The 14,908-nt window shown below is 35.4% G+C and overlaps 4 protein-coding genes across 9 annotated transcripts; 1 reads left to right on the top strand and 3 right to left on the bottom strand.

Annotated features, from left to right (window-relative positions):
- Nucleotides 1-354: 354 nt before the first annotated feature.
- On the top strand, nt 355-6,289 carry LOC129873143 (ultraviolet-B receptor UVR8-like). The gene is made up of 11 exons (XM_055948174.1): nt 355-536; nt 627-771; nt 868-978; nt 1,071-1,131; nt 1,542-1,660; nt 2,186-2,271; nt 2,379-2,580; nt 2,914-2,967; nt 3,841-3,951; nt 5,304-5,360; nt 5,813-6,289. The coding sequence occupies exons 1-11, from the start codon at nt 508-510 to the stop codon at nt 6,008-6,010; spliced, it is 1,173 nt and encodes a 390-aa protein (XP_055804149.1). The 5' UTR covers nt 355-507; the 3' UTR covers nt 6,011-6,289.
- A 26-nt stretch (nt 6,290-6,315) lies between these two features.
- Nucleotides 6,316-7,450, bottom strand: LOC129873144 (membrane protein PM19L-like). Of its 3 annotated transcripts, none has more exons than XM_055948177.1 (4): nt 7,139-7,450; nt 6,878-7,055; nt 6,747-6,795; nt 6,316-6,643 (listed from the first exon to the last, which is right to left on the bottom strand). In XM_055948177.1, the coding sequence occupies exons 1-4, from the start codon at nt 7,269-7,271 to the stop codon at nt 6,518-6,520; spliced, it is 486 nt and encodes a 161-aa protein (XP_055804152.1). In that variant the 5' UTR covers nt 7,272-7,450; the 3' UTR covers nt 6,316-6,517. The 3 variants fall into 3 exon arrangements, with proteins under 3 accessions (XP_055804152.1, XP_055804151.1, XP_055804150.1); XM_055948176.1 differs by having other exon boundaries at nt 6,747-6,790; XM_055948175.1 differs by having other exon boundaries at nt 6,747-7,055.
- Nucleotides 7,451-8,163: 713 nt separating this feature from the next.
- LOC129874280 (RHOMBOID-like protein 9, chloroplastic) lies at nt 8,164-10,983 on the bottom strand. Of its 4 annotated transcripts, none has more exons than XM_055949540.1 (8): nt 10,918-10,983; nt 10,806-10,840; nt 10,322-10,702; nt 10,040-10,214; nt 9,786-9,951; nt 9,180-9,350; nt 8,598-8,752; nt 8,164-8,518 (listed from the first exon to the last, which is right to left on the bottom strand). In XM_055949540.1, the coding sequence occupies exons 3-8, from the start codon at nt 10,626-10,628 to the stop codon at nt 8,263-8,265; spliced, it is 1,230 nt and encodes a 409-aa protein (XP_055805515.1). In that variant the 5' UTR covers nt 10,629-10,702; nt 10,806-10,840; nt 10,918-10,983; the 3' UTR covers nt 8,164-8,262. The 4 variants fall into 4 exon arrangements, with proteins under 4 accessions (XP_055805515.1, XP_055805516.1, XP_055805517.1 ...); XM_055949541.1 differs by having other exon boundaries at nt 10,322-10,694; nt 10,918-10,973; XM_055949542.1 differs by lacking the exon at nt 10,806-10,840 and having other exon boundaries at nt 10,918-10,937.
- A 2,735-nt stretch (nt 10,984-13,718) lies between these two features.
- Nucleotides 13,719-14,895, bottom strand: LOC129872721 (uncharacterized). The gene is made up of 5 exons (XM_055947640.1): nt 14,682-14,895; nt 14,553-14,597; nt 14,140-14,439; nt 13,812-13,984; nt 13,719-13,727 (listed from the first exon to the last, which is right to left on the bottom strand). Exons 1-5 carry the CDS (start codon nt 14,893-14,895, stop codon nt 13,719-13,721), a joined length of 741 nt encoding a protein of 246 aa, XP_055803615.1.
- Between the last annotated feature and the right edge of the window lie 13 nt (nt 14,896-14,908).

Raw genomic sequence — 14,908 nt, 5'->3', positions numbered from 1 at the left:
AATAAAAAGGGTAGTTTGAGAATTTAGTTAAAATATAAGGGATATAAAAGTAATTTCCATGGTCAAAGAAAATGACTTTAAGCACTTAGAAAAAAAAAAGTTAGGAATCCTAACTTTTCATTTTTGACTGACTTTAAGAACTTTCTGGCTTAAAGTTAGCATTAGGCAAACACGTCCAAAAGCTGCAACTTAAAGCCAATCCAAACGGGCTCACAATAATATTACTATTTCACCTTTAATTAAAAATATCGAATTTAAGTCTTGCTGTGATCGGGCTGCACGGGTCCACACTTTGCGGAAACCAAAAAAATAAATAAATAGAGAATGCATCATTATATATATGTATTAGCGGGCGCCTCCACTCAACCAGTCCACTATATAGAAGAGATAAGAGAAGAAGCCAACATTTTTATGCACACACCCAACACCGATTCTTGAAAATCCGAGTGAAAGCTCCAACTTAGCTGTGCAAGAAACAGAAAACTGAGAGCAGCCAGCAACAAGTATATGGCTTCCAGAACCGCCGTCATCGCTTGGTACACCAGCTGAAACTTTTCTTACTCCCTTAAAATTCATAAAACTAATCACTATGTTTAATTTATTGTATATATGTGTTTACTGTTCAGGGGCTCTGGAGAAGATGGTCAATTGGGTATTGGAAACAATGAAGAGAAAGAATGGGTTTGTTCAATTAAAGCTCTAAAATCCGAAAAAGTTTCTTCCCTTGTTGCCGGGAGTAGAAACTCTCTTGCTATTTGTGAAGATGGCAAAGTATGCTCCCAATTACTCTCCTTTTTTCGCTACTGATTAACTTTCTTGCTTTTTTTTTATGTGTGATTTTGGTTTCTGGGTGTGTTTAATAAGCAGTTATTTACGTGGGGTTGGAATCAAAGAGGGACCTTGGGACACCCACCTGAGACCAAAACTGAGAACATTCCTAGTCAGGTTAAAGCTCTTGCCAATGTGAAAATTGCTCAGGTAATACTAGTGTGCCATCGTTAAATTTTAGTTGTGCAAAAGAATTCCTGGAGTTTATTGGTGTAGGTTTTATTGGATTTCTCTGATTGCAGGCAGCGATTGGTGGCTGGCATTGTTTGGCGGTAGATGATCAAGGCAAGGCTTATGCTTGGGGTACGCCTTTGCTTTATTCATCTTTATCCTTATTACCATTTTGTCTCTAGAACAAGAAGGGTTACATACTTACATTAGTATTATTGTATTCCAAATTTATCAGTTAGGGTGACTTTTTTTCCCATTAAAGAATACACAAAAGAAATAAAAGTTTCATTTCTTTGGGTTTGGTAGATTGTATCCACAAAGTTAACATCTTTAAAATTTGTCGTAATCTGCTTTAATAGGATAAGACAAGAAGGGCTCACCATCAAAATAGTTAGGATTGACTCGTACGAATCCTCCATACGCATTTTGCCTCTGGTTTCTTCCAATACTCAGCAATCTGCTTTAATGGTTTAGTGTTCAAATTACTGGATTCTGGTGACTTGGAGCAGTTATTTATTTTTTCAAGTTCATGTCCCTTGCAGGTGGTAACGAGTATGGGCAATGTGGTGAAGAACCGGAAAGGAAAGATGACACTGGAAGGCCTATAAAGAGAGATATTGTGATCCCTAAGCGCTGTGCCACTAAGCTTTCTGTTCATCAGGTGACATTCTCATTATATTGGTTCATTTCATTTGAGGAGCTGGACGTGTGAAGTTTCTTTCCTTGTTTTGTTGTTTGATGACTCTTCAAATGATGATGCAAAGAGTTGTCCTTGTTGGTTTTTGGTTGTGGATCTTTATAAATGCTTAAAAAATAATGGAGCTGCAGGATTCCTGTACTTGCTGAGTACATTCTGGATATTTACATGTGTTCTCTAACCTCTAGTGTCTGGGTCTAAGCCTCATGCCAGCAAATTTGCTGCTAACTCTTGAACTTCTTCCTTTTTGAAAATCCATTCGATAGAAATAGCTTTAAGATACAGGTTCAAGCTCATTTGCTCAATATTCAATTCAATTTCATTAGGGAGAAAAAAATTAATTTACTTAGAGGTTCTCACCAACCAGATCTCAATACACGCAGACCTGTTAACTGCTTTTTCCCTTTCATCTGGATCTTAAATTATGTGCAGCAATATTGAATGTGTTGCCTTCTTTGCCAATTAACTCCTAATTTCTTTACATAACAGGTAGCTGCTGGTGGTACACACTCTGTTGTTCTTACAAGGGAAGGACAAGTATGGACATGGGGTCAACCATGGCCTCCTGGTGACATGTATGATCTATTCTAATCAATGGTCTCTAGTAACCATGAATCCATGATATGTATGATAAATTATCTTTTTGTTTAAGAATTTATCAGTGATGCACTAAACCTTGCAGAAAGCAAATTTCTACTCCTGTCCGTGTACAAGGTCTTGCAAGTGTGAGATTGATTGCAGTAGGGGCCTTTCATAACTTGGCTCTTCTTGACGACGGAGTTCTAATGGCATGGGGTAATAACGAGTATGGGCAACTTGGAACTGGGGATACCCAGCCAAGATCACAACCCATTGCCGTTCAAGGGCTATCTGGTCTCACTTTGGTTTGTATTAATCTGTTCTTTTTGTTATTTTGATTATGATTTTGTTTGGAAGATGATTTGTACTTGATCATTTTGGTCCATATTCTACTTCTCTTTATATTTCTCAAGAAGTATTTCCGTGTGTTGCACATTAAGTTGTTCATCATGGTAAAGGACCAGTTGTCAGTCTAGTTTCTTTGGATATATCACCTTACCAACAAACTTGCTGCTTGAAAAATAACAAGCCCCTACCTATTATATTTTCTAGGACAGAAATGGGCCAAAGAGTTATAATGAGTATATAAGATGTATTAATAAAAGAAGTATGTAAGATATTTCTATTTTCATGTCCAGGTTGATATCGCAGCTGGAGGATGGCATTCTGCAGCTTTGACAGATGAGGGAGAGGTATATCTTTATTTTAAAGTTTTATGTTAGTTCTGCATAATATTTTTTGCTTTGTGTCTCATGTACTTCTTTAACAACATTCAGTATATATGTTCCTTCAAGATAAAATACACCTCCGGCTGAACGTTGTGCATCTGACCATATGTCATTGTTATGGTATCTGATCAAAAGATCTCCTGATCCCTTTATTTCCGGCTTGCGCAAAACCAAAGTGAAAATACTTTGATGATTTGTGCTTTTCTCCCCCTTCTATAAATCTTTTTACATACTAATAATATAGTTCTATGAAGTTACATATAGTTGGAAATATGCATTTTGTTGATAAGAATACATCAGCTTTCTCTCTCATGCTCAAAAAGTGATACACTCTTGGATTGCAAAGGAGGTTGTCAGTATTCTAACAATCTCCTCCACGATGCATGACTCTCTTTTTGCACTTGGAAAATTGATATTGAAGCATTGGGTTGTATGGCAGGTTCCGATGTGGAAGGCCGGTTTCACTCCAAAGCTCTTGAGATGTGAAATATTGTAGCCTGCTTTCTTTAAAACTGCTCTGTTTTGTTAATTATTATCTACCAAAATGATGTAATATATAATCATAGTGCTTGGTTAGCAAATAGGTCCAATATGAGGTCTATTTGGCGGATAAGTTGTCAAACTTTAGGTCCGTACTTTTGCTTTGTAATGGCCATCATTTTTGTCGGTAAGATTGCTTATGGCAGGAGTTCACCTAGATCACTGTGCAGACCTGGCTACACGTTCTCCCAGTTTGCTATCCTGTGCCTTGGAAGAACCTCAATACAGAATCATATTCTCATGATCCTCTATAGTCAACAACCTCTGTCAACTGTGTGTTAACTCTGCTTACTGCAGGTTTATGGCTGGGGAAGAGGGGAACATGGTAGACTTGGATTTGGGGATGACAAGAGTAGTAAAATGGTGCCGCAAACGGTTCAACTTTTAGCTGGGGAGAACATTGTTCAGGTGAGTTATTAGTATCCTTCATTATCAGCGGGTCTCTTTTCTGCTCATCACTATGGAAGTCACTGCCCTGTGCTTCGTCCGCACTCTCTGTGTATCTGATGGAGGTGCGAAGCCGTGGAATATAACTTGCATGTCCAGGAAAAATGAGGACTGCAGTCATGTTCATTATTTTTAGACTTTTTTTTTTTTGATAAAGTTTATTTTAGACTGAATAAGAACGCCGCCTTTGCCAGAATCTTATTTGAGACTGAAATATTGCTCATTAGCTAATTGGCGCAAATATGGCAGGAAGTCGCAGAAGTTTCTAGAATTAAAGGACGCTAGTTTATACAAAATTATGTGCAGTTTAAACTATCAGTGAATATTGCCAGGAGTATTAATCACTGTCAAAGAAATGCAAAAATAATTTAGATTCATATAGTTCTTGAAAAAGCATCCCAAATAGCACCAGGTAAAACATATAGCAAAGAAAGAGATTTTAATGTACGATAAAAATGCAAAACGCAATGGAGCAGCAACAGAGAAACACGGCCAAACTTAAAGGATGAAATAAAAGAATCAAGAGAACAGTCAAGAGTGGAAGTCAGACTTGGACTGATGAAAAAGAAGTAAAAAGACCGGAACTCTTGAGAAAGAAAACAGTGAATCAGTGGTAATAAAGGTGGAACAATGCTCTTTTCTTCGTCAAATTCAGCCATTCTTCCTCATCTAAAGTTTGAGTAAGAATGTGGATTTTTTCTTCTGAGTTTGATTGTATATTTTACATTGTCATTGAGCTCCCCAGGTGAAAGGTAGGGGAGCTAGCTTCAGCAATTTGTTAGGCACTTAGGCTTAAAGTCTCTAATAGTTTTTGCCCATTACAGCTCTGCCCCAATATTTCTCGTCAATTTTGGGGCATACTTAGTATCCATTTGGCATTCTAAAATAGGACACTTGTGACCAAACCAATGGGCGCGGCCAACTGACCAAGGAAACACGCGCCCTAAAAATGAAAAAAATGCAGGAAAACCAAAAAAAAATGTTCTAAAACTTGGCAGCTTGTGTGACCAGTTGATGTCTGATTCCGAGATGCAATATTATATTTTGTATCTGTGCTTGTTAGTTCATCATAGAGAGTGGAACAAGAGTAAACTGATTGTGAATGCTCATGATTGAGATAAGAATTTGTTTAAATATTATATGATCTTATCCACCCTTCGATTATGCCCATTCATTTATTCATCTCCGTTCTCTGAGAAAATTGTTGCTTTCTGTTTCTAAGTGTACCATGATATCCAAGACACAGGTTCACAAGCTTTTAGTGCTTCTCCCTCTCTAGTTTTCTGAGGTGAGTTCTCTTTCTAATGATGCAGGTTTCATGTGGGGGCACACACTCTGTTGCATTAACGCATGATGGTCGAATGTTTTCTGTGAGTACCAGACACTGATTTCCTTCTAATCTTTCAAGTTTGCATAAGCTAGGCTCATGTTAAAGCCCATCTTTTTACTTGCTTAAAATCTTTAACGAAAACATGCAATTGTTTTGCCCAAAACTCTTTAGCCAAGTCGTTATAGCAACAAACATTTGAATAACATTCTTGTGGGCAGTCCGCCATCCCCTTTTAAGCTTTTGGAAAAAGTTGAAACAACAGTTGAACACGTATATTTCTACAATTTGTAGACAACATCTCATATTTCAATTATGAAACATCCAATCCATCTCCAAGGGAGAGATATATCGGAAAATTCTTGGGGTGTGACACTTTAAACATTAGATAAACAGATTGGATATACAGGCGTTTGGTGATAATTACCCAGTATTACTGTGTTTTTGTACTTGGAAGATAAAATAACAACTGATTGGCTATTTGTCATGTTGCAGTTTGGACGGGGAGACCATGGACGACTAGGATATGGTAGAAAGGTGACAACTGGTCATCCATCGGAAGTTCCAATAAATATTCCGCCCCCAAGTGAAGTCAGCAGCGCTGAAGGAGGACGTTGGTGCGCTAAACTCGTTGCTTGTGGTGGCCGCCATACTATGGCTAGTGTAGAGTGGCAGGCATTTGAGTCTGATTAGTCACTATAAAAGTGCCAGTTTTAAGTCTGAATTCAGGTAGGTATCTGATTCAGCGTCGTCACTGTTGTATGAGGTGGTTGTACTTGTATTATTATTGAGCAGTCTATGCAACTGAGGTGGTAAGTCCAGATTTTTTCTCTTTCTGGTTGGGTTGGCGATTACTGGTCCCCTTCTGGGAACTTAGTACTGTCTGCTTCTGTTTATGTACTGGTTCTATGTTGTGAATAGCCTAATTCTGCTGCCTGCTTTGTTGCTTATATTGGAATTCTATTGCCAGTAGTACCATTCTTCCGCACACAACAGACTTAAGAAAACACTTGAAATGCTAACATATTTTCATTGTGTTATTGGGCATACAAAGTACCAAGCAGTCCATCTGGAGACCAGATTAACAGCGGTCCTGCACGTATTTTAACTTATATAGACTGATGTTGTAAGCAACTTTGGTATTTTAATCATCGAGGGTGCAATTTCAGAGCTGGAGCAACGAAGGCTGACTTGAGGAAGCTAGTGTTGAGGTCCATAGGAACCATAAACAGGGCCGTACCTGCTGCGAAAGATCCCAGCGTGCAGCAACAGTATATAGAGTAATTGACTCACCATAGCTATGGTGATCAACGCTTCCAAAGTTTGCTGTCCATTTTACAAAAGAAGTAGAAGAAGTGAAGTCGAATAATATTTGTAGCTAAATATGAAATGGTAGTAGTAATTAATGGAGGTTTACAGAGACAATTACCAGACGTTTCCCTCTGTGACCTCCCATAATTATCTGCTTGCAAACTAAACTGCATCATCATCAGTTGATCAATTTTAAAGATATATTTTGGAAACAAATTGAGTTTGCAAATGATCATGAATAGAGAGTACCCAAAAGCAAGAACAGTAATGGACCAAGAGATGATAGCTGAAGAAGCAGCAGTAGCCAAAGTGTGACACGTCCATTTTCGGAGATGAACAAATCCAGCTAGCATAGAGGAAGCACCCATCACTCCCCCAATCAATGCAAACATCAACATAAAACTTGTCGATGGATTCCCACCTAAATCTTTTTCACAAAACACGACACGAACAATTAATATAATACAATTCAAACAAATGTTATAGTATATTTTATGGAAATTAACTTACGAGGATGATTCTGTTCGCCATCAATGTATTTGTTAAGTGACCAGCCAGCGAGTCCTAGTACAATTAAATAAACTACTAAGTTTATGACCAACAATGGTCCCATAAGGCTTCTCCCACCTCTTCCCACCGCCATTAATTCATACTTTTGCTCATAATCAGATTACCATCAATTTTGTTTTTCCTGAAAATAGGAGTTGAATATTGTTGGATACGTGGTTGCTTCACCAGGACGACATTGCTACGTGTCAGAAATATTTGATATCAATACCTCTGGTGGGCTGCATTTTATGAATTAAGCCCACTTTACACTCTCTCTCTTTCTCTCTCCAAGCCCATGGTTCCACCACCCTGGGCCTCAATAGGTTTTGCCTCAGCAGTGACACTTTTTGACTTTTTAAATTTCTACATTTCCTCGCGAAGGGTAAAAAATTGGAATAATTACCCACATGGTCATTCGACAAAAGTAATTATTAAAAAAATGATCATCTGTTGTATAGATATTATAGTTAGTGTATATTTCATGTATAGTCAAGTTATATTCAGTTTTTGAGTGTATCATAATGTATATTCAGTGTATAACTCATGTATAAGTAATTTATATTGTATAATCAATGTATACTTTATATGACTTTTGCAAGTTATATTGTATAGTCATTGTATATTTTCTATGATTTTAGCTATTTTTTATGTAAATAAAATATGACTATATTTGTTGTAAACTAATTAATTTATTGTATATATTTAAAATTGTCCCTAAAAATTCAAAACCATTCATTTTCAAAGTTCCTTACATTACACATGTATTTTCCTGTGAAAAGGCTTTAGTCGGGCAAGTAGATTCATCTATTGATCAATCTTTATATAGACTTTTGTCATGCTTGAAGTTTATATTTTATATAATTAACAACCATTTAATAGTGGGTCACTTGTAACTGTGTATTTCTTTGTTTATACACTTGTTTAGAACCAACCAAAACATGATGATTCAATTGTACACGAATTTGCAGAGATGAACAGTAAGAAAATTTTGTAAAGCTCATTTATTGAAAATCTGTATATAACACAACACGCCTATTTACAAAGTATATGGGGTTTTAAGCATCCAGCTTCAGCTTATATATGAGTTAGAACTTGTCTCCAGCTCCAGCTCCAGCTCCAGCTATAGAGTTGAGAGGAGGTTCTATTACCAAAAGCAAAGAAGCAAACAGCAGAATAAAGACAGAGAAGTAAATAAGGGATTTACAAAGATCTGAATTTTGTTTAACCAGTGTGATTCCTTCTTTTTGATAACTTTCTGAAGATGCAATATTTTCCACTTGAGGAGTTGGACATATAAGATAACCATATGTTATTCCCATCAATGTTGCTCCAAAGTGTGCCCTGCATACATCACAAACATTGTCAATTTCTTGGTTAAGTTATTATAGAAAAGTTTTTCTTCTCCCTTTAAAGTACTAACCAGTTATCTATAGGCCCAAAGTTGCTTAGCACAAAGCTGAAAGCAGTTGCTATTATTGCCTTTTCGATCATGCTTTTAGGAGCTTCTTTTCCTAGCATGTCTTTGTTCTGGACTTGATATATAAGCCAAGCTCCTATTAGAGCAAAACCAGGTCCCTGAGAATGTGACAGAGTTGGTCAAATGGATCATAAAAGTTGAAGTATGACAAATGAAGAGACAAGAATTTTCAACTAGCTAAGATGTGTACAAATTCAAATTTTAAAAGTGTTGTGATAAAACAGATCAGACTTGTTTCCCATAATCGTTCGTGTAGGTACATGGATAGCTGCCACAAGAACATACAATTTTCACAGTTTTTAGATGAAACCAGTTTTCATTATACAAAGATTCCTTTGGGGCACCATAGAGAACTCCAATTCTTGAATTAGATTTTCATTTTCCAAGTTGATAAACTTACAGACCTTATAATTTACTAAGATATCAAGATGCTTCAACTCCAAATTTCTGAAGATGACAAGATCATTTAAAGCCAAATAGGCTGAACTTGTGGAAAATTTCTAATATAATGGCAATGGAACTTACAGTTCCTCCAACAGTTGGCTCCGGTGTGTGAAGAAAGCTGATGAGGTTATCAGAAATTCCTCCTAGAAGATATATCAGGAAAAATGGAAATGAACCGTATGCTTTACATACTTGAGGCCCAAAACTTAGAAGCACCCAACAACCAAGGGCTATGTGAAGGACTCCTGAGTGCTGCAACATAGAAAGATCAACAATCAAATTAATTGGATTTAGCTTATATCCACCTACATGTACATTATCAGAGTAATTTAACGAGCTATCGAGTATTACTTGTCATATCAGTAGTTATTTGTAATTAGACCTGATATTGTAAAAAAACGTCTGTACCGTCAGTTAAACTCTTACTAACTAACCTATGTTCTGTTCGTAACAACAAATTAAGCTTTTTTTCCCTTATAATAGTTGCTACATATGTAGTTTTACTTCTGTATATTTTGAATAACACTAGTCCAAAGAGAACAAACGTCAATTTTCTGTGTTGTTGCTGGTACAGTGGTACCATTACATCTATCAACCATAAAAAAACTTAATGCTATAATCTTATTGTGCTACAACAATTCTAGGGCAATTAATTACGTAAGGACGAACCAATTTTCAATCTTGTACCAGAAACATCGGTGTTAGAAGCCTCCACCATTCACCAAGTAGGATCAAATGATTAATCTTTGCGCCATATACCATTGGTAGTGACAACATCCCTATTTCCGAGTTCCTGACTGGACTAGCTGTCTCGAAGAGGAATACTGCAATGTTAATAGAAGCCAGTATGCCTCTGCATCAACATAGGCAAAAAGCATTAGAAATGTGCATTACTGAAGTAGCAGTTGCAAAATTTCAAAGGGATCAGGTTGATGTCTTACATAAAGTAAAAACTAGATGATTCTTCGTTCGAACTCTCAATATCCTTAGCTTTTAACTTCATGTACTGTTCTAGTTTCTTAGCCCTGCCACCTCTGTTGATGATTTTCATTGAAAAATATGAAGCTTCTTCAATTGTATTCTCATCCGAAGGTGAGAAGGTATGGAATTTTGGCTCTGCACCAGAATTAAGTATAAAATACTATCAACTTGAAGGTTACAAGATCACAACAAAGTAATTGATATAAAGTTAGTCCATCAACTAGCAGTTGTTGCATTCTTACCTTTTCCCTGAAAATATTCCAAAGATGGTAGTGCCTTCTCTGCCTTAAGTAGATGATATTTTCGTGTTACCTTTTCTTCTCCCGTGCTATCATGAAGCTTTTGGAAGTAAGAATCCAAGGCTCTCAGTTGCTTCTCCTGACTACTCAATGAAGATTTCACTGTCCAAAATATTCTTCTTTGAGAAGTAGGCGAAAACTGGTCTACAAGGGGAAACAATCTGTTATTCTCCCTATATAATATAGGGACAACTTTTTGTGGAATGCTTCCCCTGCTATGGACTCCTCCTAGTAATACTGTGGAGATCATTGTGCTTTATTCAGCAATATACTGAAACGTCACCTCTCTCGTACAACTTAACACATTTTAGACAAGCTGATATACTTGTGCAACAAGAATAAGACTTGTGTCAGGATCAATAAGGGTAATAATTCTTTCAGAGGTTTTTTAGCTTAAGAAATATCATTCTATGTTTGTTTGGCATACCTTAGTATTTAACAAATTCATTTGTGGACGGACATCTGAGGAAATTCAAATAAAGGATCATGAATGTGTATAATAAAACAGGACACCTTAATAATAGAAGAGTTGTACGTACCAGCGTTCTCAGTTCCATTGAATGCTGGGATTATTTACAAGATAAAACTGGCTCTACATTAAAGATAACAACTATTACAAATTAAAGAATTAGAAAGATCCGAATGAAATTGTACCTTATCTCAATTGTCCCACTAAAACTTTGCCAACTGTATTGAAACACTCCCATATCCACTAATTGGCCTTTGGCTAGGTCCCACTAAATCTACTTCACTAAACCGGGATTAATGCTCCAAAAAACTAAAGGAAATGACATTTCAAGATACGTCACAAGTTAAAACTAAAAAGAAATCTTCAGAGGGCTACAAAACAAAATCTCTCAAAACAGGATTAATAAAGGTTTTTTTAATCATAAATCAATGAAATTTTTTGTTACAAAATATGATTTTTCTATCCATTTTCCATCGAATTAGATGAAAAATAAATTATTATTGAAATATTAGGAACCTTTTTAATTTTTATGTGTGAAAACACTAGTATTTTTTTCTCATCAATTTAATCAAAATATATAAGAAAATAGCGAATGAATATTTTTGAGTAAAAAATTTCAATGAGAAAATAGTTAATATTTAGTAGTGATTTCAGAAGGGCAAAATATAGGCTTGACCTTCCTGGCTTTAAAAAAAGCAGCTTTTTCAACATTCCCATTCAAAATTCAAGGTATTCTCTCTTTCAAAATAGAACTTTGCGAGCAATAATATAAAGTTTCACCATATATTAATCAGAAACCGTGCAATCTTGGACATACATGGTTTGAACTGAAACAGTATGTTTGAATAGATTCTTCTGTAGGCACAATTTTTTTGTTTCTAACGGAAGCACGTGATACTCAAGTATACTGTTCATGGGCTCAAAATATTTTGGTTTACATTTAAGCGCAGTACTGTTCATATTTATTTTCGAGTTTAGAACACAACAACTCTCTCGGGTTAAATTTGTTTGTCATGTACTTTTGACTCTTATGGTTTTAAATTAAAAATATATGAAATATATTAAAATGTCATTTTATCTTGTGGTGTTAAACATGTCAAGTGAAAAGTTGAAATTAAAGAGTTATTAACAAAAGAAAGAGACGTTCTCTTTTAAACGGATTAAAAATAAAAGTAAGATAAATAAATTGAAATGGAGGAATGTATATGTTACAAGGAAAAAGAACACCAGTACATATATAACATACCTAGAACTAGAAGGCAAATGAAACATGAAAAAAGAATGTGTAGAAAAAGAAAGAAGTAACGATCGATGACCCTATATATTCAGTTCTGATTGCACTTTAATTTCTCTCATAGCTAGATTTTGTAGTATCTTCTAAGAGAGAAAGAGAGAAATAATATATAATAATAGAAAGAAAGAATCTTTCTACTATATATATATATATATGTTGTTCCATTTAGCATCCATTTATATGGCAAAGAAAGATCTTCTTCTTCTTCTTCCTCTCCCTTGATTTACTATGTTTTTTCTCTTTCTGCTGCTGCTGCTGCTTTTGTCTCATACACAAACTTGGCCTCCATGACAAACATCCTTGCCTGCTGCATTTAGTACTGTTCTGCTCCTGTTTTACTAGTTTGTAATTATTAATATTTCTCTCACCTTCCACCTCATCCTCATTGCTTTTTGTGTCTTCTTTCCCTCTTGCTTCTTTCATTTCCACCTATTAAATACAATATTCAATGTCACCATCTATGTTTAATTAATTTGCATGTGATTCTCAACTCATGAATGTACTTACGTACGTATGTAACAAAACACTTCCATTGGGAAATTGATTAACTATAAACACTTCAAGGCGCATCTAAGACTTTTACAACATAGGTGCATCTCAACCAAAAAAAAAAAAATGTATTAAGTGGGAATTGGTTCCCAGTACTCTAGATAAATAACTTAACATTCAACTAAATATACCATTTAGCATGGGTGCCAATAGATAAACCATATCAATTTTAAAAATATATACATAAAATATCTAGTTAATTTACAAAGAGAACATGAGTTCACGTCCTCCCTATTTTACCCATTAAATTCACCCGACTATAAGTATGACAACCAGTAGACATACACTAAATGCCCAATATAATATTAGTAGGAAAGAAAGAAAATAAAAGAAAAGGTGAGATAAGGTACTCAAAAATAGAATATATACTTATATATAGTAAAATCCAATTTGAGGAGGGGGTGTTGATATGGTACTCGAAAGAAACTTTTCTTGCATGAAATATTGAGAAGTATTAGTTGAGAAGACGACAATTCCTGAAGAATCTTTTAGGTGGAAAGAGCATTTATAGCTTTTTTGGCTTCCTAAAGTGACTTTCTTTCCCTACTAGCAGATGAGCTTGTATAACCATTTCCAGTAAAAATGAAACTAAAAAAGAAGAGGGTGGGGACAAGTGAAAGCTAGGATGTGTCACTTGTTCCAAGAAGTTAATCAGTGCCCACAAAATGCAAGTGAATGAGTTCTGCATGTGCATGGGGTACTTTATGCTGAACGATGCTTTAGGAACCAATAGTATTAGTACTACTTCATCCGTCCTAATTTATATGATATAGTTTGATTTGATACGAAATTTTAAAAAGACTTATGATACTTATAATCTAAAATAAGTCATAGATTTTATGTGATTATCAACCATTTCATTAAAAAGTGAAATAGGCATTTTAAAGTTATATTATTAATAAATGTAGAAATATATCATTGTTTTTTAAACAGACTAAAAAAGGAATATTATATAAAGTCCACCAGTTACCTAGTAGAATTAATACTTCAAGTATAGCAATTCATGCGACCTAGTCAATCTTGATAATCTAGTCTCCCTGCTACAATAAGCTAATGTAAAACTTTTTTTTATATTATTAGTGTATTTTAATTTGAGGAGGGGGTGTTGGATAATTTATTACCTTTTCCTCAGATTTGACTTGAGGAGTAATGATAGGTGAATCATCAGCTACACAGCGTTTTTTTGATCTTTCCTCAATGGATGGAGTACGAGCAGGACTTGGACTTTTTGAACTTAAGACATTACCTGGTGTACTGCTCTGTGTTTCCACATCTCTTGTAATGTTACCCTTCTCTAGAATAATAAAAATGTACAAGTCGTGAGAATGTGAGATTAGGAACTTGGAAAATAACGCGAGCTATGTTGTCAGTGTAAAAAAAGGACTTTTACACTATCAGTATAATTGTAACGTACTAACGAGGAAATGGAAAAAGAACAAGTGTGTGTACCTTTCCTTGGAATTTGGATTTTTAGTTCATGCGGAGGTACTACTTTTATAGGAGGACGTTTTGGATGGAATTGTTGAGTGTGATATTGAGAAGGATAAATCAAAGGTGCAGACATGGTGATTTTACTGGTTGATTGTCGAAACGATCTCCCACTTAATGTTTTTGCAGATAAACATTCCAAAGGAACTTCCCCTGATAAAGGATTGCAGATATATTTCTCAGCTTCATTCCACTTGGAATTTAAAGCCAATCCATCAGGTGACATGTATTCCCAACTGTATATTGTTTTTGCCTGCAATGCTACACTCAAGAAAAAAAAATTCAGTCATGTTGAAAAATGGAAGAATTCAGAAGTGAATTTATACGAACTTACTAACTCTAGATTCTGAATTCGCCTATTCTAAAGGCCTTACCTTTAAGGGCAGTGGTAAAAGAATAAGTTGATGGGTCAATTTCATCTGTGATAAAAAGATTAAAACTTTATGAGAAAATAGTAATAAAACAATCATGAGGAGGGAAAATGGGAGAAGTAGTTTTATTACCTCTTAAGGTGTAGCCAGGGGAAGAAACAGTACTAGAAATGGAAATGTTTGATCTAAAAGATTTTGCATCTTCTCTGAAACTTCTAATATAAGAAGCTGAAAATCTTCTTGAATTTGTGTTTTCTCTGCTAATTTTGGCCTTAAGAGTCCATTCTCTCAGGTTAAAATCAACATCGTCTCGCCTTCTTGAATTTCCAATAGGTGATTGTGCCATACTAGTTTCTAGT

The sequence above is a fragment of the Solanum dulcamara genome, chromosome 11 (genome assembly GCF_947179165.1).
Source record: "Solanum dulcamara chromosome 11, daSolDulc1.2, whole genome shotgun sequence".
Lineage (NCBI taxonomy): Eukaryota > Viridiplantae > Streptophyta > Magnoliopsida > Solanales > Solanaceae > Solanum > Solanum dulcamara.
This window is presented reverse-complemented; position numbering and strand designations above follow the sequence as displayed.

Coding starts and splice junctions, on each gene's coding strand:
- LOC129872721 (XM_055947640.1), bottom strand. CDS start 14,895: ATGGCACAATCACCTATTGGAAATTCAAGAAGGCGAGACGATGTTGAT. Junction 14,598..14,681: donor CCCTGGCTACACCTTAAGAG/GTAATAAAACTA, acceptor TTTTTATCACAG/ATGAAATTGACCCATCAACT. Junction 14,440..14,552: donor TTTTACCACTGCCCTTAAAG/GTAAGGCCTTTA, acceptor TCTTGAGTGTAG/CATTGCAGGCAAAAACAATA.
- LOC129873143 (XM_055948174.1), top strand. CDS start 508: ATGGCTTCCAGAACCGCCGTCATCGCTTG. Junction 3,952..5,303: donor CTGGGGAGAACATTGTTCAG/GTGAGTTATTAG, acceptor CTAATGATGCAG/GTTTCATGTGGGGGCACACA. Junction 5,361..5,812: donor ATGATGGTCGAATGTTTTCT/GTGAGTACCAGA, acceptor GTCATGTTGCAG/TTTGGACGGGGAGACCATGG.
- LOC129873144 (XM_055948175.1), bottom strand. CDS start 7,271: ATGGCGGTGGGAAGAGGTGGGAGAAGCCTTATGGGACCATTGTTGGTC. Junction 7,056..7,138: donor TGGCGAACAGAATCATCCTC/GTAAGTTAATTT, acceptor TTTGTGAAAAAG/ATTTAGGTGGGAATCCATCG. Junction 6,644..6,746: donor GTCACAGAGGGAAACGTCTG/GTAATTGTCTCT, acceptor TAAAATGGACAG/CAAACTTTGGAAGCGTTGAT.
- LOC129874280 (XM_055949540.1), bottom strand. CDS start 10,628: ATGATCTCCACAGTATTACTAGGAGGAGTCCATAGCAGGGGAAGCATT. Junction 8,753..9,179: donor AGCCAACTGTTGGAGGAACT/GTAAGTTCCATT, acceptor TCACATTCTCAG/GGACCTGGTTTTGCTCTAAT. Junction 8,519..8,597: donor TTTGGGCCTATAGATAACTG/GTTAGTACTTTA, acceptor TGATGTATGCAG/GGCACACTTTGGAGCAACAT.